The sequence below is a fragment of the Wasmannia auropunctata genome, unplaced genomic scaffold, assembly GCF_000956235.1.
Source record: "Wasmannia auropunctata unplaced genomic scaffold, wasmannia.A_1.0 LD335880.1, whole genome shotgun sequence".
Lineage (NCBI taxonomy): Eukaryota > Metazoa > Arthropoda > Insecta > Hymenoptera > Formicidae > Wasmannia > Wasmannia auropunctata.
Window position 1 is genome coordinate 163,974 of NW_012027010.1, and position 27,466 is coordinate 191,439.

Sequence of the window (27,466 nt, forward strand, 5' to 3'; positions counted from 1 at the left end):
CTCTGCCAAACGGCTGACGAGGATATACCATTCCAGAGTAACGGGAGTTCTCACGTTCGTTTGTGCGAAGAGCGGAGCCTGCGGCCGATCGTGGCGCGATCACGTCCCCGGTAGTGCTGTACTGTCAACTGCAATACGTAGTCCTGCCGGCGACGATCGGCAACGATCGGGGGCACGACCGCGCGTGAAACCGACGCGCAAAACCGGCGAGGGGCCTTAGTACGAGTGCTGCGGCTGCAGAGACGAGACTCAGCTGTGCGCCGACGTGTCCGAGCCTTGGCTGTTGCCTAGTCCACCCATGCCGGCCTGCGAAGTGAGCCTGGTGGCCGACTGCGAGGTCGTGGTGGTCACCGTGGCGGAGTGACTGAGGCCGTGATGCCTGCCGGTTTCCGGCACCAGGTGGGGCGTACGGCTGGATACGGGCGGTAGGACCGGGCTCACCGGCCACGGGTGCAGGGACATGGTGCTGGGCGCGCTGGGCACGCTGCGCGAATGCGGCAGCAGGGGTGAGTTGGAGAGGCTGGCGAGGGGGTGGTGCGCGGCGGCGGCGGACGCGATGCTGCCGCCGCCGGAAACGCCCAGGCTCGTGCCCGACGAGATCGCTCCTCCGCCACCGCCACCGCCGCCGCCACCGCCGCCGCCGCCGCCGCCGCCGCCACCGCCGGAAGCCGCCATGGCTACCGCGGTGTCCGGGTGGAGGAAGTTACGCCGCTGCTCCATCCGCTCGGCGTGCTGCGCCAGGCAGCGGGTCAGCTCCTCGGGCAGCAGCTCCAGCTGGCCCTGCAGCGAAGTCAACTTCTCCTCGAGGCCGACCAGACGATCCTCCAGACCCACCAGACGCTCCTCCACCGCGTCCTGCCGCGTGCTCATGTCCGAGACGATCTCGTAGACGGTGTTTTGCGTCTGTCAGACATGGACAAGGCAATGCGTTAGAAACATCAAGAAGCTTAACTGCGGCGCGATGACGTTGAAAGGCAAACGTTGCATTTTGCCGTAAAACCGCGTACATCCCATCAGCAAACACAGATTATAACTGCAATATTGCAGCAAAATTGTATAACATTCCAGTTATATTGCAGAAATATGCAACAACAGTGTTGCTGCAATATTGTATAGTTATAGTCTGTGTTTGTGCTGGTTAGTTATAAAATAATAGTTTAAAAAAGTTAAAAAATTTAACATATCGTAAAAAGTTGACGCCTCCCTTCTTAAATGCGAAACACATGGCGAGTGGAAACGTTACATCGATTCCATAGAACTAAATTCCGTTGCGACAAAAATGGAAATAATTGACATAATCCTCATTTTGGAAGAGATCAGTTCCTAAACAGCCACGAGTGCTTTGAAATGTAATCCCCTTTAATCCCCTCCATATGCCGGCTATATTCCATCAAGCTTTACTGAGCGGACGGTTTCCCTTGTTAGCGCCCGAGCCCTCACCTTGGCCATGTCCGTTATAGTGTTGGCGTTGTCCATCAATTTACGCTGGTCCATTTTCACCTTTCGGAGTCTGAAATTGCGAGGGTAGGTTTGCGAGACAGGTCGTGATTATATACGCGCTCGCCTAACTAGCGGCGATCTAATGCATATGGCGCGCGGCGTGGGCGCGCGCGCGCCCGCGCGAGGTGCTGGGGTATCGACTTACGCATATATGGCCAACAGGAATTTCCGCTGATGGGTCCGCACGCGTCCGGGATTGACGCGCTTCACCAGCCGGGTGTGCTTGTAAATCAGCCACGTTTCCCGCAACACGTTCGCCGCGGCGTTCTTCAACTGCAACAGAGCGGACAGAGCGTTCGTCACTCAAAGCCCCTTCAGCGCACTAAACCCTTCGGTCGCGGTGTTTAACGGCGCTCCTCCCGGCGATCGCGTATCAATATTTTATCGGAAATATATATCCTCGTCGCGCGCGCTCCTAGGGCTTTGAAAAGTTTCCCAAGGTTTCCTACCCTAGACGATGAAGAGATCACTTATTACGTCCTCAGGGTTAGATAATTTTATTTATAGGAAAGGTAAAAGAAATGCCTCGGCCGTAGGGTACGTGTGCGAGTGGTACCCCCCCTCGCAATTCGAGAACGGAATTATTAAAGCTACGTTCGCCAAGTAAACATTATGCTATAGCATTAATTGCACAGCCCGTTAACTATGATATTCAATGTCACGGTCAATTATCCCTTTCGCGATCTATCTATCTTGAGGGCGAGCTGTCCCGAGGAATAATTAATGTCTCGTCGTGGAATGTATATACGTTCCAAGTTAGACGCGTGTGTACTTTCGCCTCGCGTTACGAGTTGTCAATTAAAAAAGGAAAAATCGCGAGATCACGTTTTCTCGCGCACCTCACAAATCAGTATACTCCGACGAGAAAAAGAAAAAAAGACATCTATACACTCGTTACGCAAATCTTATACCGGCCGAGGGGGGGAGAGAGAGAGAGAGAGAGAAAAGTGTTTCGAGAGAACTGACGTTTGTTTTGTTGCCGCGCTGATGGGATCAGATCGATTCCGCTTATGCAATGACATGAAAAAAAGCGATATGCGTCCGAGGGTTAAAACGGCGTAAAAAGACTCGTCGATACGGTCACGTGTATAGCTCTACGTTACCACTCCTTGATATTTGCAAGGTTTATAAATAAACGCTGGCTAATAATTATTTCAGTAGCCGTATGGTTGAAGGCTTCGATCCGGAGGTGGAGAGAAGCGGCCGCGTACTTATGCAACCACACGCTCACGTCGTGTGGAACGCTCGGGCAATCTAAATCTTGAACGAGCAGAATATTTCGAGAGTATTGCGTTTAATTAAAGCGGCTTCTCGGAACGTTACAAAAAAAAAATTTTTTTTCACAAACGTGTTCGTTATTTTGGGAACGCGACGCGACATTCAGAGAAAAGCATACATACAGTGATGGCAATTATAAAGCTGATAACTGCGCTATTTTATACGTAGAATTAATACGCACAAAGTTGAATAAATTAATTGTATGTACATTTGAATAAACTATATTATATTTATTGTAATTGTAAATAATTATTCAATTACATACACATTATAATTTAATCAACTGTGTATATTAATTTTACATATAAAACTTGTTAATCACCTTTTTATAAGTGACTTACATTGTCATCTTTTGTAGTTGCCGTCACCATATCTTTTTCTTCAAGTGAATATTTTTGAATAAAGTCCTCCCGCCTTCGCGTGCCGAAGGGTTACGAATCGCTGCATTAACTTGTCACTTCTGACATCGGTCGATCGATTATGCCACGATTTGCGGAACGTGTATAACGAGTTGTGTCAAAGGTCTCCTAGAAAACCGACGTCTCCGTGGAAAAACCGACGACAGAACCGCCTTTTTCCGCGCGGCTCCTGCATTTTTCTTCGAATTCTAAATACACAGGCAGTTTCTGAAGAATTTTCCGAGCTACGTGGAAAACCGACCCGCGGATCTCATCCATTTCGTTTCCGCACGCCCTTAAAATTGGATCGCCATTACGGCCGCGGTAACTTCCAAATCTCGTGTCCCAAAGCGCTCTCGGGAACTCCCGCAAGTTTTTGTATTCCGAGAGCTTCTAATATTCCTCCGCTCAAGAGTCCCAACTGCGGGCGGCCGACTTTTCAACTTGTAATTTAGTTTCAATGAAACGCGCCGGTGAATTACGACGTCCATTATTGTTACAAAGTGTTCTAGAAACGGCAAAATTTCTCGCGCGATATCGGAAAGCGCTCGCAAGTTGTTTCGCAGCGGGCGTTTTATTATCGCGAGTTTCACCCACTTCAAGTGCAGGTCATTTATTTATTTGGAAGTTCGTTGAGATTAAATCGATCGCGCGACGTCCACGTTCCTTTCGCGATGACGAGAGCTAAAATGACAATGACACATTGGCCGACTTGTTCGTCCCGAGTGTCGATCTATTTACCGGGATGGACGATACGAGACGGTACTCTTCACTTCGACACGCGCTTTGTCTATTCACTTAACACGGAACAATTACAAAAAGTGCTCGAACATTAAAATTTTTTGAACTTAGACTCGAATTTCAAAATTCTTTACATTTGGAATTCTATAACATTTCTATAAGTTTCTAAATTTTACATAAAACTCATTTTTTTTGTGATTTTTAAGTTTCTCTGTTTTCACATTTTTAAATTGTGTAACGTTTCTTTTTTTAGTCTCTTTCTTCTTCGAGATGCAAATATTCAAAATTTTCGAGATTGTTAGACAAGATTTTTTAATTCTTGGATTTCCGCGGAATCCAAGTATTCTCTCGAATTCTCAAAATTCATCGTTTTCGCCGTGTCTGCTCCTCGAATTCCGACATCCGCCGTCGAGGTCTCTCAACATCGCGACACTCTCGATATCGCGACATGACAAAATTAAGAATTCAGATTGGCAACGAGGGGGGGAAGTCCATTCTGCCTAAAGGTCAAAGCGACTTCGTGCAGTCCGCTTATTCCCGAGACAACCTTTACTCGCAGTGGGATACTTTCTTATTACGTGGCTCAGCCGGAAAATTACGTTGCGCTATATATACATATATACATGGAGAGTGATATCCATCATGCTCTCATTACGTGCTTAATTCGCTTTCCTGATTCTTGCGGAATACTGCCGGCGAGTGTAATTTCAAAACCACCCTTGCAATTACGTTCCGTTACCGCTATCGTTCTCTTTGTTTAAGAAATTCTATATCGTCTCTGTATAGCTGAAAGCCAAGCATTATCGTCTCTATCATCATTACAGAATTGTCACCGTAAATATCGACACGTTAATGTTAGCTACATTAAGAACTTTTCAAATTGAATTTAAACGAACGTATAAATTTTTCGATTTCTATTAATAAATTCGCTAATTACTCAGTCCCCATCCTATTTTATTCAGGGCACGTTGATACTTAGATCGTTTTTCGTATATCATCTAAGAGCAATATCCAAGGCAAGTTTGATATAACGTCTTCTTTTAGAACTACTTGTCGTCTTACTTTAGAAACTTATCATTTGCTATACATATCATTAAAACTTGCCTATCCTTAATTCAGAAACTTGAGCCGCGATAAATAATACAGCAAGAACATCGCACAGTTAATTGTTACAATGCAGAAAAGTAACCTAGATACTTGTAAAATTTCTAGCTTAATCTTCCGCGTTGTTTAAGCAAGGGTATTTACTTGGGCAAAAGAAAAAAGTTATTTACGTTATCCCAACATTTACGTGAATTCTCCGTTTAATCTCCCCTCCTCCCTCCGTATTTCGAATTACCTTTTCTAATTAAATTTATTTAGCGATTTGATCGGAGGGTCATCCCATTAATATATTGCGTGAAGCTCGCCCTAACAAATTCTGCAAATCGAAAAACAAGTTTTTTTTTCCGAAGCTATTTAACCGCATTTTACGAGCCGAATGAATGTTTAAGCAAAAAAGTTTCGAACGCAAAGGAGTGTAAGTTTGTGTAGCAGGCATATACATATCTCTTCATTATATCGGTCGATATAAAAGTGGTACGGACTATTATAGACTGTTATAGATTAGTGCAGACTAATATAAGACTCGTATATAGTTCTGTGAATTCCAATTTCCCCTTTCTGAACTTTTCCTCCGTTCGATTACTCGCTAATCCTTTCTTTTTTGACAACATATATATTTTAAAACCAATAATTTTAAATTAGAAGCATTTTACTATTGTTTAACAATCTGTTAAATTAGACGAGAATATTGTCGCAAAAGTCGCGAGCGTTTCGCAGCGTAGCTCCCTTTCCTCTGTGTATTACGCAAAGCTGCTGTTAACACAAAGGCCCTTATAGAATGCTAGAGCGGAAACGCCACACGGAGGTGGGCGCGCAATGTCTCTTACCCTTTTCGTTAATTGTGTGTCCATCATGAAGTTGTGCACGTGCTTCTCCGCCCGCGTAAGCTCGAGCTTCCTGGAGACGACCGCCACCAGTAAAGCGGTGCACCCGGCGCCCTGAAATTTCGGGTAAAATGCGATCTCTCGTGAGCTCCTCTTTCACGTAAAATTTTTAGGGATCCTGAAACTTCCGCTCTCCCCGCGGCGCACTTTCCGGTAACCTTATGGTATATGCCCATATTTTTTTCAAAGAAAACTCTCCCTCGTCGATCTCTCGAGCTAGTCTCAAGTCAAATGTAATGAAAAGATTCGTTTTATTTTATTCAAGATACGTCTCTTTCTCGAGTAACGACAGCTTTTCACGGTCCTTTGTAGGTTCTCCAATATCCTCGGAAAGTCTTCCCTTCGATTTCGGAAGCAAACTTGTCGGGCTTGGAAAAGAATATCGTGCGGTGAAGTGCGTATGTTTATTAGAAAACTTGATGTCGCCGCTGAAAAGAAGACTTTTCGAAGACATTCGAGACCCGCAAAAGGTAACAATTTCCTTGCAAGCTGTAAAATACGCACAAGAAAAAAACATTGAAATGCTAGTTGACGTAACGTGTATATTTATCGATTATTATTTAGTAACTAAAAGAAAAAGAAATGTATTTATTTCAACTAAAATGAAACAAAATTTTTATCATACACGCGGAAAGAACGATTTTGCTGGAAAGTCTAAAAATTGTGCTAGATATAGATCTAAAAATTACTCTTGTTGGACCATCAAAATAATCCTGTTAGGAAGTCAAACTGATTGTTAGAATATCAAAACAATTCTACAACAATGCTTATTTCTGACTTTCCAACGAAATTATTTCCAGATCCAAATATTTTGACCTTCCAGCAAAATCGTTCTTTCCGTGCTTTTAATGCTATTAATTTCATTGATTTTCTTCAAGTAAAATTTGTCTTTCTCATTAATCGCCGAACTGTCTGCTTGATTGCGAAGGAAGGACGTTACTAGACAAGATTGCTTTTCAATCGCTATTGGAAACTAATAGCCAAAACTCCAGACAAGTAGGGAGTAATTTCGCACAATTTACGAGATGCATCGACAGCATTAACATACTTTGAGTGTCAGAGAGAGTGAGAGAGAGAGGGGGGGAGGGGGGGACGGAGGGAGAGGGAGAGAGTGAACGAATGATTGAAAGAGGAAATCTCAAAACGGGCTTCGTATTGTAAATCGCGATCGCGCGAACTGGACTTCCGAAAACAACTGTCTTACTCGGAAAGCGGAAGTTTACGAGGAATTAGTTCACATCGCTGGAACCAGCCGCGATTGTTCGAAGTTGCGCGATAGCCGCGAGTGTATAACAGATTTAGCGGGGAGCGCGCGGGTTGGACGGAGAACGGAATCGGGAATTATACTGGGAAGTGATGACAATAAGGAACGGGGCTCGGGCGTTCCCCGAGGGAGCGAACGGACGTGCGGCGTTTATTGCGTGCCCGCGCAGTGCCTTTAACTACAACCGGTTAACCGTGCAGTATATACGACCGTAAACCCGAAAACGTCGAAACACGCGATTGCGCGGCGCACAAATCACGCGGGCGAGCGATCTCTGCAAACGCGAGCGCACCGCGCCGCGCCGGCGGCACAGCGAGGCGGAGCGAGATCGATCGATCGTGCGCGCTCGCGACGCTCATTACGCCTGTCCGGCGGTAATGAAGCCTGGCGCTTAATGCGCGAGTTACATCGGGTTACATGCCTGCGGAGTCGCGCGCGTCTCGACTCGGTTGCGGTCGCATATATTGTTCCCCCGTAGTTTGCGGTAACTACGGTAAGGATTAACGACCGGCATGATCGGCGATACGACGCGCGTAATGCGACGATCGTAATTTTCGGCTAGAAACAAGTTTGATAAGGACAACCGCGCGTTTAAGCGCCGAGAGAAAAGTGTTTTGTGTGATATTTGACTATAATTGCACGATAAAATCGTTATATAATTTAAAGCTTCATTTTTTTAGTAGTCATTACTGCTATAGTGTTCGTAATAATAATTTTTATAGTAGTATTTATATTTCATCTAACTATAAAAAAATTGTACTCTAAATTATAAATTATGAAAATTTCGAACATTAGTAAGTAAAATATCAAAATACAAATGGTATTTATTATATAAAGACTTTTTTATGTAGTCTAAATGCAATTATAATGAATATAACTATCTATAGAATATAACTCTCTCGGAGAAAATAGATAAAATATATCTATTTTCTTAATATTCACTTATTATTATTTACATGTTCATAATAATTAAAAAATGTTAACTAAAAAAATTAGAGAAAAAGTTATATAATATAATTAAATAAATGCATAATGATAGTTGTGACGATCGTAATAAAGTTAGAGCAGTTATAATTTGCATGAAAACAATATTATAAATTTACAATTGGCACCACAAAAAAAATGACTACAAGTTATAGTTAAATAATGACAGTTTCAATCATTCTTTTCTCTCAATGACCAAGGGATTCAAATATTTGCTTTAAGAAACAATTTCAATTAAAATATACGAATGTAATTATTTGCGAGACAAATCTGATCTTTCGTGCAGCAGATGCATTACGTATCTCTCGCGGGATCGTCGCGTGCACGCTTGACGGAAGACGTTACCGCGTTGAACGTCGCGAATGCGAGCAACGTTTCTAAACGATCGAGAAGAATTCGCGAGAGCGGTGAGAGAATCTTTGCTACCTCGTGCCAGTTTACGTCCTGCATTATCCTCGTCCTTACCATCATTCCGGTGGAGACAGCTATACCTCGACCGCAGTATGTGTTGGGCACGATGTCGCCGAAACCGACGCTCAGGAACGTGATGGCGATGAGCCACATGGCGTTGAGGAGATTTGCATGTTCCTCATCATGGAACCTGTGTGGTGGCAAAATGACAGGCACATTACTTTAATGACGAAACGCGCGCGCGCGCGCGCGCGAAGATGAATGCGATATCTTACGTTTCTAGATCCTTAAACTCTTTGAGCGCCTTTTAGACAGAGCTCGGCGTTGAATATGTCAGATTTTAAGATACTCGGGAGTTTCAAAATTTTCGATTAAAAGGATCGAAAGTTGCAGGGTTACCGTATTCGAGAAATAGATAATCTCTTCTCTCCGAATTTCCATCAAGTCTCCGAATGTATATCGAGAGCAATGAGATTCACAGCACCGCGTGTAACGATCACTCCTCTCGTGCATTACGCGCCTTAATTCTTATTAAACTGTGTGGGAAAGGGCTATCGTCAGAGTGTCAGTTTTAACGATCCTCGATATTAGAAGGGCATTACACCGGATAACTGAATTCCTCGGTCCCATGTTTTTATCGGCGATTCCGATATACGTCCGTTTCGCCGTAACCGGCGTTTAATCTTCCGCCCGAGGGCCGAGCGGCCAACGTGCTATGGGGATTGGGGATCGGTGCTACGGGCCAGGTAATGCAGGATGAAAGATAACATTATGCCCCCCCTCCCCCCTCCCGCGAGATTCATTATCGGGCGCAAAGAGGATTGGGGGCAACAATGCGGGCGACGTTGGCCCAGGCTGTAATCCACGTCGTAAAGCGGCTTTAACGGCCTCGTTACACGACCGTCGTTACACGGCTATACGCCGTCGTGGCGAACGGCGAAACCATCTTTTAGGGCTCATCAAGAACCCCTCGATATCCAACGTAAGAGCCGACCCCGCGGCTGTCGGTTGATTTCGCTCGGGGGGGCGAGACAAATCGTAATCGCGAAAAATTCGCGACTAAGATGATACGCATCCGGAAATCGCGTGTCCTCGATAAATTTAGTCCGATCGCCCTCGCGCGCGCATCTCGTCTCTCCCTTTTATACCGATGCGGCGAGGAATGCGAGAGTATAATACGTGGAAGTCCACAAGTAAATTTAATAATACGTCTTCGAATGACGGCGATAACGTTTTACCGCCGTAACTCGGCGATAAAAAGGGAAATCTTTTCAACGAGATTAACCCGAGTGTAACGAACGTGACTCCCCTTGGTACTCCCCCATCCCCTTTTCTTCTCTCCTCCTCTTCCCCCCCCCTCCCCTCCCCACCTGGATACGATAAAATTGATGACTCGCGCTTGATGTAACGAACGGTCCACTCCATAGAAGCCCCATGAAACGGATTATTCTCGTATAGCGACGCTGATTGCATGACTGATTGTTGGCCGCGCACCGTGAAAATCGCGTTATTGTAGTGGAAATTCGCGCGGCCACGTGCAGACGCACACTGAATAAAATATCATTTCGTATTTCGCAACAATTTCCGGTAGACCCCCATAATCCGAGCGCAAAACTGGCCGCCGGGGGCCCGCGCCCGCACCCGCGCTGCGCCCGGTGTGTTTATGCTCGCGATGCGCGAGGGTAAAATTATCAAATTGATTTTTTAAATTTTGAACGCGGACGCAAATACCTATCGCGACCGCAAACTCGATTATCACGGACCGCGCGACGCGTTAGTTGAATAATACGATATGTTGTATCGCCGCGCGTCGTTATCATGCCCGCGATGATTCGTTCTGTTATAAGTGAATTTAGAAATGCTTATTTATTTTCGATGAGTAAACGCATTTTACGCAGTTTGTACGATAAAATTGACAGCGGCGGAAATTTATAATAATGATACGTCGAGCACATAATTTATTGTAACTACGCAGAAAATCAAATGACATTAAACTTTATTAAGTGTCGCCAATTCAGATATAGAGATTTAAATAAATTCCATATGCAAACTATTATTGTAATATTTCACATGATAAAATCGACAATAATGAGAACTGATAATGACGTTTTATCGCGGTATAATTTATAATTGTTGAATTCGTAGGGATTCGTAATAAACATTGGCTAAATAAATCGTCAATAAATTACCGAGCAAAACAGGCATTTAAAAAAAAGGGTCACGTTTATTGAACTACTTGTTGAAAAAATATTGACTAATAATCAACAAATTTTTATGTCGATATTCTATACACGCGCGCGAAGTATTTACACGATAAAATTAAAAATAACGAAATTATCAGAATAAACATCGAATGAAACATTGAAATTCCTTTCGTAAACACCGTTTTCCATTTGTTAAACGGGGAATCGCGGTGCATCGGGATATTCGCGCATTCATCCAGCGTACGTCGGAAATGTGTCGGAAAGCCGAATGTTCCTAGCATTATCGGGCGATATTATCATAATCGACTATCGGGTGAAGGGTGGAGAGCGATAAATCAAATCACGAGAGCCGTTTTCAACGATCCGCCCTGCGGGCAACAATGAAACAGCCGGCCGCTGCAGGCGCGGCGCGGTTTAAAATCGCTCATTCCTGCGAGTTCCTCTCTAGCAGAGGATGCCAGTCGTCGGAGCCCAGCCCCGCGGTATAACAGGTCGACACACATTTCGTCGAGTGATAAATATTTCAGTTAAGGACGTGGGTGGGAAAACCTCCCGCCGCCGTCCATTAAGGGGAAGTAGGTTTCAGAAGACGCGGCGGGTAAGAAGAATCCTTTTCTTCCGAGATACCCCCCGCCCCTCTCTCCTCCCTTGGCCCGTACGGATTCTTGGCAGATGCGCCTTGATATCGCCCGGGCGAAGATTGATTTATATTCCTGAAATCGGCGCAACTATTTACGGGAAGAATTTAATTATCACCGGTCGGTCGGTCTCTCCGAGAGATACCCGCTGAATCCCCGCGTTTTCGCCAGCCCAGGCGATCCCAATCGGAGATTCCGCCCCGCCGCCGGCGGAAGGACGCGCCGAGATTTATTATAACGGCGCGGCGCGGCAGCGCGACGGACGGACGCGCCATTAGGTCGTAGATCAATCATCGCACGCAAATGAGTCGCGTCCATTGAGCTGTGTATGATTCCGAAATGCGCGTGTCATTGCTCTTCCTCCCTTCGGATAATGGATCGTGTACGAGCGAAACGGGAGCAACTGCTGCCGCTGCTAACAGCTTCAGTTGCTGTACCGCTGTAACGTGAGCGCGATGGAAAGGAGTGATTATATACATACATCATTCTGCCGTAAGGCTCAGGATACCGAAGAACAAACAGGGGGGAAAAACAGTAATCGTATTTTGATAGCGTCGATAACTAGAAAGCTGTTGGGCACGTGGAGGATTAGAGGATTTTGATTAATTGAGCTTTGATGGTAGAAGTAAATGGCGAATTTATTACCATATAGGACCGAGAGACGTGAGCCAAGATTTGAATGCTAAAGATCGAAAGCGTGGAGCAGAACGGTTCCGTTTGCGCGCGACACTCAGAGAAAAATATAATGGTGGCAACTATATAGGTGATGACTATACAAGCTTATATGTAAAATTAATGTACATATAGTCGAATAAACTATTTTACAGTTGCAATAACTGTAAAATAGTTCATTCAACTATATATAACAGTCGAATCTCGATACCCTCGAATCTCTATAAGACGAAAATTTTGTTCATTCCTTTCCGCTCCACTGCGGAAAATCTCTATAAATCGAAATATAATCTACCTTAAAAGCGAATTATTTGTCAGATTATTTAGATGTATTATTTTACCTCTGCAACTCAAATTTAAAGTAGCCAGATCTCTACAAATCGAAGTTTACCTTTATAAATGAAACTTCTATTATCTCTACCACTATATAATTCGAATTTGTAGCTATGTGTAACTATGAGTAATAGCCTGGTATTTGTTTTATGATTAGATTTATTATATGTATGCAATAAATAATTCACTGTCAAATAATGCATTTTTTTCCTTTAAAAGCCATTATAATCGGAAAATTATTATTTTCGTACAAAGCCTCCGCAAGTCTAATTTTCATATATGTTAACCCTCTTTTACTCGAATTTCAAGTCAAAAACTTTTTAACTCTATATAACTCGAAAATTTTCTTCCCTTGAGAGATTCGAGTTATCGAGGCTCGACTGTATTAATTTTACATATAAAAACTTGTGCAGTTGTCATCTTTATAGTTACCTCTACATGTTTTTTTTTTCTTTGAGTGTAAACGGAATCGGAACGTCGAGCCTTACCTCTCGCACTGTCGCAGTGTCCACGAGGCGATGATCCACAGAGAGACCATGAAGACCAGCAGTACCGTGCCCGGGCAGATGGTCATCAGGGTCTTGAGGACGAACCTGGTGTTGAAGTTGATGCGATTCAAGGCCCCTATGCTCCGCGACGACGCGTCCGTGAAGAGTTTCGAGTGCAGCAACATCACCCGGCAGATGAGGTAGAGCCTGAGGAACATCGGCAGCGAGAGGGTGACGTCATACGGGACCCACTTGGAGCCGATATCGCCATTCTTGTTCGCCAGCTTCGTCGTCCACAGGAAGTAGTACTCGCCCGGGATCGGGTGGATCGCGCAGATCGCTAGCTCCACCGAGATCTGCGCGATCCGCTGCCAGGTCATCGCGATCCGCCAGTCGTCCGCGCAGTTATCGATCATGAACAACTATCGCCGAAAACAAGAAAAAAGAAACAGATAACAAGAGATAACATACTCTTTCTCTCTTACGGCCGGAACGTGTTTGCCTAATGCCGAAATTTTTTCTGCGCTTAAATCGAAGGAATAGGTACTTATTCCCCAGAAATACATTTACAGTAATATAAGATTATAACTTACTGTTTCAATTATTACTTCTTTTATTTGAATACTTGAATATTTATAGTTATTGGTGCATACAATGTTACAGTAGTAATAATTAAATTTTTAGCTCTAATAAACAAATATATAGTTAAAGAAAATGATAGGTCAATTTCAAGCAAAGATAAAAATTGCGAAACCGAAATTTAGTTTATTTCAGTCACATAAAAAATGAGTTTGAAACGTTTGAGCTTTATGAAGTCATTCTCAGTCGAACAAAATCTCTAAATCAAATTGATTACTATACTAAATTACTAAATTATTTAACAAACATAATGATCAGTCATTTAAGGAATTATTAAAAAATTACAAAAAAATGTAGAACAACATTCCAGGTCAGAGACATAAATATAAATAATGTATGAAGATAAAAAAGTCAAAGTTGTCAATATGTACAATTTCTGATACATTAGTTCTCTTTATCCTTGCATGAAATTGACCTATCATTTTCTTTATGTTTGCTACATTCAAGCGGAATATTTTAATTATTTAAATATATTGTTAGCGCCGAAAATGACTACACATTATAGTTAAATTTCAGTATAAATTACAATCATTTTTTTTCTCTCAATATATAATTTAATGCATCAAATATTATTTTCGTATTTGAATATTTGAATTATTTCGAGAAATATATTTGATTTTAAAATGATGCTTCAAATGTTGTTAATTCTTGACGTATTCGAACACTTGAATAATATTCCGATAATCCCGAGGAATATTTGTTCGAGAGATGTTCGCGTTTTATAATGATTATTTAGCATGTTTTTTTCTTTTGTACGTTGAAGGCCTTAGATATTTAACTCTTAAAGCTTTTAAATCCCCTTTATTGAATATTCCAATAAGCTTTCATCGATAAATCTCACGAGATTAATATGCAGCACGATTGAGAGTTAATTGAAATGTTATTATCAATCGTTCAGACACTCATCGGAGCTAAACATTATCGAAAAATGTCTATTAAACCCTGGTCATCTCGCGCGATTGTTCGCCGAGCGGAGTGAAACGAATAAATTAATGCTTAGCCCTTCGGCATTATCATACGTGCATTCAAAGTGATTTTTAGGTACTGTACACAGTCGACTGATATCGATTGCGCGAGATTGCCAATTGAAACAAATGAGCCCACGTATCCGCGGATACGAGAGCCCGCTCTTTGAGCCCCCCGCGCCTGATTAATATGAATTCCAGCCGCTTTGCCCTGACTTGATTAAAACGCCGCACCACACGTATACATATACTCATTGTTTATCACCGTTCTATCCCGTGCGAGAGAGAGAGAGAGAGAGAGAGAGAGAGAGAGAGGAACCGCGTTGTGTTGTAACCGTACACACGCCACCGCCATTCCGGCAACAAATCATCCTTAACTCGGTAACGATCCTGTCAGATCTGAACAGATCGCGCTTAAAGGACCCTACACACCGCAAACACACGTATCATTCGTGGCACGTAACGCGTGATTTGTATCGTATCGGAATTACGGATTTTCGGTCTTACGGACCTTCGACGCCTCTCGGATCTTTATTCCATTTTCATATTTTCATTTTACTCATTTTCCGCTCAATTCCGGAGAAATTTCCACGCACACGCACGCACATTTCTATGGATTCTTTATTTTTGATATTATAGGATGCTTTTAAATCTGTCCAATATTTTAGGAATTTATTTTTCGAGTTATTTTGTGATAAACAAAATTCTTATGAGCATATAGATCTCAAAGATTTCGTTTCAAGTATACAGGATGTAAAAATACTTTTTTAATTTCTATAAAAATACTTTTTTAATAGTTTTTTTTTAAATAAAATAAAGTAATAAAATAAAATGAAACTTTTTTTCAAACTTAAGTTAGTAAATAAATAGAATATTACTTTCACTTTTCACTTATGGTCACTATTTTGTAAAAAGTCAATGTAAAAACAAATTTTATTTAATTATTTTTAAAGGAATTGAGGACTAACTATATAATACGGCGGTTAATTTAACTTAAAAGTATCAAAACTATACCTGTATTAATGTCGATGTCATAACACTATAAGAGAAATTGGACAGAAATTAATTTTCTTAAACTTTTTTGTTTAAGAGTTATTAAGAAAAAAGCAATAATTGTATATTTTTAACATCTTTGCTCGAGATTCTCTCCGAATGTAATCGCATAAGAAATTTTCCATTACCATGATTCCTTCTCGAACTGTCGCGACACCGTTGAAAAATACTTGACCATACATGGGCATGTATCAAACTCTCGATAACGATGGAGAAAATCGATGGAGAAAAGATGTGTTTTGCGAAACCTCAGAGCATCCGACAACAATTTCGAACTAGAGGGACCATTCAGAATCTTCACTATCACCACTATCACACATTTTTCATAAGATCTCGGGGCATTCAGCCCCATGCTTTTCAGTCAATCCAAGAGCAAAGCGAGACTGTATCTATAATAATAATTCTAATTCTAACAAAGATACAATTTGCGAGAAAACGTTTCGTCAAAATACTTTTCGATTTCTGCCCTTCAGATTTATAGTTCTTTCCAAATCAATAAATATCCTGTTGATCGCATGTACATCAAAGGCCCGCGAAAATTTGGGAAACACATGAACAACCTTGTATCTTCGAAATAAGAGCTTTTGAGACCACAAATCAACGTTTCTTCATAAAATGATATAAAAAATCAGCTTCTCTAAAATATTTAACAGTATTTAAGAAACGTTCTTATAAATCCTACATATTCTCGCAGCTCGATGGTTTTGCAGACTCACACAGCTTAGCTAATTATTTACGAATTATTATCGCGATTATATCGCAGATTCTTGTTATCGGAAAACTGCGCGGTGGGTCACCGGGACTCGAGCAGCATCGTAAATCATCCCTCAAGTTTCCTCCGTTCCGCTGCGTCGGTTAGAGAACCACCGCGCGATTTTAAGCTTCACCGCTTCGACAATGGAGTTGTTCCATTCTGAGGATCTCCAGGATATGATACATCCATCACGAGATGCGCGGAGACCTTTTACATCTTGGCGATATCTCACCCGTGATACATCGCGGGTGATACTTTTCAGCTCGTATCTCTCCAGCCGGCGCGGCGGCCGCCGAAAGATGCGACCCGCCGGCGTCCTGAATAGATTAGTATAATGCAGTGGGAGTCCATTTATCCGGTGGAATAATCCGGAAAGACACGAAGATTGTCGCGTAACGGGAAAAGAGAAGAAGAAGAAGAAGAAGAAGAAGAAGAAGAAAAAATCCGCCGCGCGTATCGAAAAGCGGTGAAAGGTGGAACGCGTGGCGATACCGCGCACAAAGACACGATGTTTGACGATGGCAAAAAAGCGAAACTGCCAGATGTGCGCTGCGCGTATTTAAGGGTCTTAACAGCAGGGTCTAACAGCCTGAACGTCGATGATTTATGGACGTTACTGCGTGAATCTATATAGTAATGCCTGTAGCTTCTAACCTTCGCCGTTATCTGAGCGGGCGCAGGACTGTTGGAGGTATATAACGAGCGTCGAGGTAAGAGGCCATATAATTTCAGGATTTTGCGATTGTAGAAGTACACAGAGTATATTAACAGGGGATTCCACGAAACTGAATATAACGTTCGTTAAACATCCTCTCTTTCGTTTTGTCAGATATTTCGCCAATCTATCGCAATTTATCGCATTTCTATTCTTTACACTTCACCAATTCCTTTTGTGATTCGATTGAAGCAGATTGTTAACGATTCCGTTATTCGTAAATTAGATGCGGAATAAAATTTAATCAATGAAAATTTTTCATATCTAAAATAAAGAAATATATATATATTATATATATACACATATATATACATATATATATATATATATGTGTGTATGTATGTATATACGCATATACATCTGTAATGTTAGAGATTCAATATATCAAAAATGACAGTGCCTTCAGAAATCTGAATTTGTAGCTGCGTGCAGAGTGACAGAGAGAGAAGAGAGAGAGAGAGAGAGAGAAACAGAGAGAGGGCTTAGGGAAAGAGAAAGGAGGGGGGTAGACAATCAGAAACTTGCGCGGGCGACATTGATCGCGAGCGAGCGATGCTTCCCGAGGGAAACCCTCTTCGTTTTCGCAGTGCCAGGTAAATCCCGGCAAATCTGCGCATGCAAATCGCTGATGAACGACAATCAACAGGTGCCGAAAGGTCAGCAGGCCATTAGGCTCCAAGCCAGCCGTTGTTGCCGCAAGATTGCGTGAGCCAGCTTGGTGTAACCGGGGCTAGTCATCAAGCTGTAAACCTTTCGCTCCTAATATTCCCAATTACGGACACCAATGTACGAGTACGTTCCCAGTTCTACGCGATTATAAACGATTTTCGCCCCGAATCTAATTTCAATGCTCAGAGAAAAAAAAGAAAATTTTTTGTTATACCTATAATTATACCTATATAACTATGACAACTATATACAAGTTTTATATGTGTAGACTTAATGTACATAATTGAATAAACTATTTTATAGTTACAGTTATAACTGAATAATTATACAAAAAAACTGATAAAAAGATCTTTTTCTCTGAGTGTACAACAAGTCACAATGTAAATGATGAAAATAACAGATATGCAATTTATTCTTTCACGCGTTCGTAATTTTAATTTAATATTTCGTCGCGAGGTATGACCGGCACCAGTCGACTCGACATTTTTCTTCTCGAAGAAAAATCGAACGCATGTTCCGGATATATTTATTCGCGAGATTACAACTCGCGGGATAAATCCGCGTACACGTATCAAATAATTTTATCACTAAAAGACACACGCCATTCTCGTCCAACAAATCACGCAGCGCAAACCCGTATAGCGCGGATATGCGCTGAGTGAGTTTTATTGAACTCGAGCTTTCCGAACGATTTCCTTTTCACGGGAGGAAAAGAAAAGCAGAAGCGAGCGCGCGCGAGACTCGCCTCGGTCTCAAAACATCGTCGGCGTAGCGTCGCGTCGGTCGCCGCATCGGGTTCTCCTCGAGTCGCGAGGAGAGAGACGCGGCAATATCGGACGCCGCCAATATATATCGCGGCGAAATTGCATCGCGCAACGACCACGAGCCTGCAGACGAGAACGTTTTTCCGGCACATTGAGTCGAAATTATCCGTTTCGATCGGATACGCGAGGGATGTTGGCAGTATATCGCCTTTCTCTTTCTTCTGCGTCGCGATTGACTCCGACATTCCCCAGAGACACACTCGCTATAGATCCTGGCTGATCTGCCGTTTAAAATTAATCCGTTTTCCGTTAACTAAAATTGGCACGGAGCATTAACGTGAGCTTGCTAGAACATAAACCATTCGCACCCGAAACATCTAAATATATTTTTATATATCTAAATATATTCATCAAATGATGTTTTACAAAAATCTTATATGATAATGATGATGATGACAATGATCAATAATAATAATAGCAATAGCAATAATAATAATAATAATAATAATAATAATAATAATAATATAATAAAGGTCATAATAATCATAATAATAATCAAAATAAGATGTATCGCAAAAATCTTATATGATATAATAATTATGGTAATGATGGTGATAATGCAATAATAATAGAAATAATAATAATCTTGTTTCTCAAAAATCTTATATGATAATGATGATAATAATCAATAATAGTAATAGTAATAGCAATAATAAGATTAATCTTATAATAATAGCAATTGCTATTATTATTATTGATCATTAAAATGATGATGATGATGATGATAATGACTAGTAATAATAATAGCAATAGCAATAGTAATAATAATAATAATAATAATAACTGTTAAGCGCAGCAGTTAACAGTGAACAGCAGAAATAAATAGGAATGCAATACAATGGCAACAATATTGGAGATACCAGTTGCACGCAATATGCAAAAGAAGGAGAAAACGAATTTGCATTTGTAATACAGGATTAATTAATCGGCGAAAGTCAGAGAAGAGTTTAAACTGTTTGAATGTAATCTATATCTTCGTACCATAAATTAAATTTGCATCGATACCGAATTTGCAAATTTATTTCATGCTTATTTACTTGCTTATTTCATATATATATATATATGTATATATATATATATATATATATTTATCTCTTAAACACGCGAGGTCGACTTCATCTCATCGTTAATCTTGTCAAAAGACTTTTTAGCCGCTAAAAAGATTTTAAAATCCCGAAAATTGCAGATGTATGAATAAAAACAAGAAAATGGCGCCGAAAAATCTTCGGAAAGTGTTCTTCCTTTCTCGAAATGGCGGAAGCCCACTCGCGATGCGCTGCCTTACACCAAGATCCTCAAAGTTCTATATACGCTCGCGCTAACGTCAAGTTTATGTTTATACAAAACCGCTCGTATATGGGAGAGCTGCCCGAGAAATCGAATATCTTAAGTCACACACCCACTTTCTCGCCGAACACCCAGTGAATAACGTCTCACGCTGTGGAGCGACTTGAAAGACGGTCAATATTTGAGTTGACGCTTAAACGTTTCGAGCCAGTCCGGGGGCTTTGGCGCGACTTTGCGAAGCTCGCTTCGCTGCCGGCCATCGGTATCTCATTAATTGTGAGATGAGTTTCAACCAGGTCGTCGGAAGTGAGAGACGAGAGCTTAGGAAAGAAGGCAGACCTCTTTCTCGCCGGATATCGCAATGAACCGGTTTTCCGCCGCGCTGCCTCAAACACCATTCATTTTTCTCTGATGCCATTATTCACGTGAAAGATCGTTAGATTATCTCTTAATTCAACATATAGTTGAGTCGAGAACTTTCTCTCACTTTACGTTTTCAAGATTGCTTGATATCTGCAGTATAATATTATATTTTATGCGTAAATAATAATACACGGAAAGAACAATTTTGTTGAAGGATCTAAAAATTTTGCTAAAAACAGATCTGAAAATAATTTTTTATTAAATCATTAAAATAATTTGTTGGAATGTTAAAACTGATAAGCATTGCTATAAAACGTTTTAATATTCCAGCAATCATTTCGACTTTTGCGCAAAATTATTTTCATTATTGAACAAAAATTATTTTCAGATCTGGACTCAGCAAAAGTGTTCTTTCCGTAGAATGTAATAGTTATATATTTACTTTCATATAATGTATTAGATTGCACTTGCAATTTAAATGCAATGAAGAATTGCAACTAAAACGCTTCAATGTTTTCTCTATGTCGCGTGACAAGTTGAAATTCTTATTTTAAAGCGGACAGCAGAGAGAAGATTTATCTGCAGTTTACGCGATAAAAATTTCCCGTTGCAAGGCAAAAGAGCGGACAGGAATGAATATTCCGTGATAAACAGGCTTTCTTGGCCGAGTGTCTCCCATTGTGAGTTTTCAAGTCGCCCAAGTTTGCGCGACGTTACTTATTGATCCGTAGAGCCGGGGGCGGTAGAGTTACACATTTATTCGCCCCGCAAATACGTCGTCGCTCATTCAGCTGATTTCACGGTTCGAAGATTGGAACGTAGTACATACATACGTGGGGCGAGGCAGCGGGATAAGCGCATAAATAATCGGCGATTGTCGATCGGCTGGCGCGCCGTCGTGCGTCGAACAGACAAAATTTGACCGCGCCGCCGTGCGCGCGCGACCGACACGCCGTAATTGGCCTTTTATTAGCGACGCATTAACACCCGCCTATCGTGTACCCTGCGCGAAATCGCGCGTTCGCGCGCTGTTACGCGATGGCGTTTCGATTAGCTTCGCGTCGCGTCTCGATTTACCCCGGCGATTTCGGTGCCGAGCCCCGGCACATACAACGCTCGGGCCGTTAAATCCCCGTAATCACTGGGGCGTAATGTGTGTCGCGCTCGGGCTCTCCTCGAAACGCGAAAAATCCGATACGCCGCGCCGCTGCGAATCGCGCCTCCCCAATTCCGGAAATTTATTTTATTCCCGATTGTTCGTAGCCGTTCGTACATAATAGGCGCCATTTTTACCGCCATTTGTATCCACGCTTTTAGCAATTTATAAAAGTACACAATAATAATAATTATTATTTAGCGTGAGAAGATTTTAATAATATTAATAAAAATATTGCAATGCGAGCACTTTTTGCCGCCTCCCTAATCCAGAAAATTTATTCCGATTATTTGCAGCCATTTGCAGCCGCCGGTGATTTATATCTATACGCTTCTAGCAATTAGTAAAAAGTATATAGTAACAGTAACCATTCTCTAGCTTGAAAAAGTTTTAATCACCGATGCTAATAATAATGCGCAAGCATCTCTTGCCTCTCCAAATTCTGAAAATTTATTCTCGATTATTTTTTGCCATTTGTAGCCGGCAGTAATTTATATATGCGCTTCTAGCAATTTAAAAAGGCACATAATAGTAACAATAACTTTTTAGCGTAAAATTCTAAAAATAACAATAATAATAGTAATGCGCAAGCTGTTGTTCGATATATGGTATATTCGATACACAGGTTTAAAAATGCGGAAAGACGTCCATCTTTCGGTTTCTTCAAGCTCAACTTTGTTGGAAGTAGAGCTGCCGGCAATCGTGCGAGCGAGCGGATAACAACTTATATCTCTCCGGCACAATTGGACGGGGTGATGCGATCTCGTGTGTTCCGTTTGAATTTAAAACGACTCGCGCGTTCGAAGAGCCTCCCTCGATTTTATTCAAATATTCACTTATTATACCGCCGGAGATGTATCATACATACCTGAACTTCTAAGGCATGGTAAGCAAATATGAGGCCAAGCAGTATCACAGTAGACACAGAGATCAGGGTTTTCAGTGCTGTCGAGAAAAACGAGGCCTGAAACATAAAGCATTTCTCGCATGTAAATACCTGCAAAACTCAAAAATGATGATCAATGCTGTAAAACGTTTTGATATTCGAGCAGTTAGTTTGAATTTCCAACAAAATCACATTTTGATGGTCCAACAAAATTGTTTCGAAATGTTTTTGTACGCAGCAAAATTTTTAGGCTATCCAGCAAAATCGCTCTTTCCACGAAATATGTAAAATATATTTTATTCTGTGTATTTATTTTGATACAACATTTATTTCTACCATATAATTTCGATGCATACAAACAAATGTTTTACACGACAACTGTTGATTCCAACAATGCGAGATATTTTCTTCTTTTATTATCTTAGAGAAGAAACGTATTTTAGACGTGTTTGTCTAAATATATAAATGCCGTAGCAGAAAAACGTGTTTAAAAAATTATAAACATTTCCATCAATTGAGAGATAAACGATCGCCGTTGCAGCATTTCACTATCGAATTATGGATTATTAAGTACAGCTCTCTTTCTCTCTCTCTCTCTCTCTCTCTCTTGGAAATATCGGCGAATTAATTATCAAGCTTCGATAGTTAATTGTAGAAACAGTGAACTTCGGTCTTATCGTTAATTGCGCACTTCTTAGACGCAAAATGATGAAATATGCATACATCTTTGTAAAGTTTGCTTGTTGCCGCCGTCGTAAAAGTCAAGCACGGCGCTTCTAACAACGGCGTTCGATTTACGACGCCAGCGGCGAGCAAAGGGGCGCGAACATCTTTAACGGTCGTAAAAAGTGTCGGCGTAAAAAGCGAGCATTTTAGAAAAATAATAGAATCCCTCTTTCGCCTTAGATCCCAGAGAGAAACTCGGATTATTGCAATAAAATGTTATTGCTTTAAATGCCCTTTAAATTGCTGTTACATATACACTGCTATAAATTCTTGCGGTTTTGCGACCGCCATTTATCTTTTTAATATGGACAGGAATGTATTGAGTCAAGTGTCAAAAACAGCACAATGAACATCGAAATGCTAAATGGAAATCATCGTAATTAATTAACTGACGATATAATTTTGGGACATTTCAAATATCTCTTCGTATAAAATATATTATCTAGGAAGGTCAACATTACAATATTACTTTACTAAATATTACACATTTTGTCGTAAAATTACTTAATTACATTAAGCACTCAAATATACAGTGACAATTCTAAACTTGTTAAGTTTCTCATAACATTGTCAAGTTGGTCACTACATTGAGAGAAAGGTGTTTGATATTTGTGACTATATTATAATAATTACATGATAAAATAATTATGGTTAAGAGCTCCACTTTATGTAGCTTTCACTACTGTAATGTTAGTAATTACATTAATATAATTACATTTATACCAAATAAATACATAGTTGGCATCCCGAAAATGATTAGTATATTAAAGTTAAATTATGATAATCAAAAGTATTTTTTTTCCTTCAACGTAATTATGTTAGAATCAGCTGTACGTTCTTCCAAATTATTTTCTGAAATAAATTTCTGCGAAAACATACGTTATTCCTCGAAAACTTCCACAAAGAGAATCTTTTATTTTACTCTCGACTTTTATACTTTTATACAATAATAAAAAAATCAATTATACTAAAAAAAAAGTAAACTATTTTTTTAAAAAGCGCAACTGCAGCTTATTGCAAATGCATCGATATATCGTCCAAAAAAATGTTATCATGGAATGGTAGATCGTGCTGAACAAAAGTGGGACAATTATTTATTTATTTTCTACTTTTCTTGATTTAGAAAAGAACTATAACTTAGCCCAATTAGCCCTAGAATCGCCCTGTATACTTATTATTATAGTATACTCTGCAACATGTTTAACTCTTTACAACTAAAGTGTTTAACAAAGTATACAATTAGGGGCTTGAAATCTTAATACAGAAACTGAACAAATAATCAAATGAGTACAACGTGACAATCGTTTTTCTGTTGTTTCTCTTTCTAGAGACTTTATTGTTAGACGACCACACGGAAAGAACAATTTTGCTGAAAGATCCTGGAAAATTTAGCTGGATACAGATTCGGGACTAGAATATCAAAATTTTTTGCAGGATTGTTCATCATATGTGTTTTCAAAATAATCATTTTAAAACAAAATTATTCTCAGATCTAGCTGTGTATCCATGAAATAAAATTGCAGAGCTGTCGGAAAAGTCGTTCTTTTCGCGCAATGGAAGAAAGCAACGTTACGTACATACGAGAGCTCGCACGCAGAAAAAGATCAAAAGGAAAGTAAGAGTGCTCTCGGACCCGTCGTTACCAACCACCGTCGACTCTCTCCACGTCACGTCGGTTGAGGATTATGTGATCGCGTTAAAATTCCGGCGTGAAGTGCCATGCGCCGCGCTTTATATCGCCCGCTATAAATCTCGCGATCTTATCTTCCTGAACTTACCGCGACTCATCGTTACGACGACGTTCAAAATTTAAGACACGGCTAATTCAGCTGGCGCGCGCGCGCGGGCACAACATCGGCGACGCGCTCGCCGCCGCATTTAGGTTTCGCTAATAGCGGCGCGGCGCGTTATTTACAGCGCCGGGCGCCCCCGAGCCGCGTACGGCCCGTGGCGCATAATTTCCGCCTTTGCATCGTCGAATGCACTCGCCTTTTGTCCGCCTACGCGGTGCGACGTAATCTCGCGATATACGCAACGCTCGGGCGAGTCTGAGCTCGGTCGCGAGACGTTTTGCCCGGGAGTTTGAAGTCTACGCTGCCGTACCGTGATCCGCTCTCCTTTCATCCCTTTGAGAGCCCAGTTCTTTGACCGATTCGAAGCTCATTTTCAGTCCAATACCTATAAAGTACCTCCGGTCGCTGAGGCTTGATTAAAATTCGCCCGAGGCGTGACACCCGCTCGAAACCTGATCGTAGAATAAATATAATGGCGGACAATTGTGTAATTGGGGAATATATATATATATATATATATATACACGATCGGGGATACCGTCGGTCTCTCATTAATTCCTAGAGTCCGTAATGAGGAGACCGTATACAGAGGATACACCGCTGATGCCTCTCTTGCATTCGTATATACACACACATACACACACATATACATGCATAAAGTTTGTTCGGTGTTGGTATGAGAGCGGTTTACGAGATTTTCGGTGAATTGTGGATCGCAATAACGAGCTGCTTTCCGGAAGAACGACGACAAGCTCGCCGGGCTGGGCAAAGCCTCTTTCCGCCATGTAACCTGGAAAGGGATTAAGGGCTCGCAAGAAACGAAGGGGAGCCAAGCTCCCCTGGAAACGTCGGTTGCTCCTCGCGAAACTTCCTTTACGAATCACAGAGACAATATACCTCCCTGGGCGAAATGTATTTAAACTTGAATGATCTTATTATGAGCCACTCGCGTAATCGCGTTTAAAACGTCAAAGGAGGAAGGGGGAGGGGGAGGAGCTAATGTCCTCACTATGAGAAAGGGGATTTGGCACGCTGTGGCAAATAGAGAGGAGATCTAAAGAATAGAGATAAAAAGACGTGTAAACGTCGAATGTGCATGCCATGAAGTTTCGCTGTCGCTCTCACGCCGCGCGCCGGGGGATTTCCGGGCGCGTACCTATACGGCTCGCCGAATAAAATTTTTTTTTTCCCTCTCACTCTCGCGGATTCTCTTCGCGTTCTGCTGCAGTCGGATAAAACTTCTGGGCGCTGCGTAAATGGATCAGGGGATTAGGGAGCGAAGTACAAGCGCGCGAAATTTATCCCCGCGGCCTTACCGGGTGAGCCGACTTTTATACGATTATACGTATATAAAGTGGCTATATACGATGTTCGCGCGCGCGGATATGCGGAAATTGCTATATCGCGAGATTATGATGCGGCCTGCAGCGCAACGAGAGCGCGTAACGGGCTGCGAAATTTGCGCGCGTGGCCGTCATTGTTTTCCGTCCGACATGCCCGGACGTACATACGTTTTGCGTGCGTTTCGGGTAAGTAATTAAGCGGCGTGCGTCTCGGTCGAGGTGTTTACGAGGAAGGAACTCTCCTCCTCCTCCTTCTCCTCCTCCTCCTCCTCCTCCTCGCCAAAAACTACTTTGTACGGAAACTATCCGACGAATGCGCTCGCAAAATGTTGCTCAGAATAGTCCGCATTAAACCGTTTAATCTTGAAGGAGTATACACCAGGCGGAATAACTGTAAAAAATAAATGCAACGGATACCTTTTCAACTTTTTCTCTGTGAGACAGTGAGAAAAAGTCAGAACAAAGTTTAGACTGTCAAGTTGTTTTTGGCATTGAGAGGTTCAAAGTCGAGAAGTTGCGTAGTTGTTTATAACATACATATGCACAGAGTCAGATTAAAAAATAAATCACATTGAAAAAATAAATAAGTAAAAAATAAGAAGAAAGGCAAAATATGCAGAAAAATAAAAAAAAAATTATATAGGCTAATATATTTGTATTTATATATTAATATACTGTATTTATATATTAATATACTGTATATCATTATATGTATAATAATTATACATATAATGTCATAAATAAATGTCACTCATAAACCAAAATAATAGATTCTTTTGTGTTTAAAACAGACATATAGAGCAGAAAGTTAAATAATTCTGTTTTAATCGATCTAGTATATTCCCAGCATAGAAAACATTAATGATATTAAAATGCTATTTAACATGTGTTTTAGAATATGTACTTCTTAATATTGTTGTAAATCGATTTTGACACACTTCAATTAGAAATTTCGATAATATTGATATGAAAGTGAAATATCGTTGCGAGTGATATTGTTATTTGAAATAATATTATTGAAACATTTTTTTAATACTTAGAAATGCCATATTATTAGGTAGTATTTTTAAAGCATTTGTAAAATATTATATAAGGACGTTGATAAAATCGTATAAAATCAGTAAATCAATATTTTATAATATTAATCTAATGTTCCGTATCTTATGGATTATTTAATATTATTAATAACATATTGTCATATTTTATTCAATCATTTATATTTAATATTTAATACTTTACTTTTTACTGTCTTAACTTACAATTAGTAAAGTCATTTTTAACCGGTGAACTGTCACAATTTTAACGGCAGTTTTAACTGGGTAAATAAAACCGTCATCCACAAATGGATGGTAGGACCTTTGCGGGAACTCACGCGTCACCCAGATATGGGTGAC

General features: G+C 41.0%; 1 protein-coding gene across 1 annotated transcript in view; it reads right to left on the reverse strand.

The window, feature by feature from the left end:
* Positions 1 to 249: 249 nt before the first annotated feature.
* Positions 250 to 27,466, reverse strand: part of LOC105455726 (small conductance calcium-activated potassium channel protein) — a 125,384-nt gene continuing 98,167 nt past the window's right edge. The window contains exons 5-11 of the mRNA XM_011699266.1: positions 22,193 to 22,288; positions 12,900 to 13,321; positions 8,619 to 8,754; positions 5,849 to 5,959; positions 1,646 to 1,773; positions 1,441 to 1,510; positions 250 to 903 (exon numbers count right to left, since the gene is read on the reverse strand). Coding sequence (XP_011697568.1) covers positions 250 to 903; positions 1,441 to 1,510; positions 1,646 to 1,773; positions 5,849 to 5,959; positions 8,619 to 8,754; positions 12,900 to 13,321; positions 22,193 to 22,288 — 1,617 coding nt within the window. The remainder of the gene's footprint in view (positions 904 to 1,440; positions 1,511 to 1,645; positions 1,774 to 5,848; positions 5,960 to 8,618; positions 8,755 to 12,899; positions 13,322 to 22,192; positions 22,289 to 27,466) is intronic.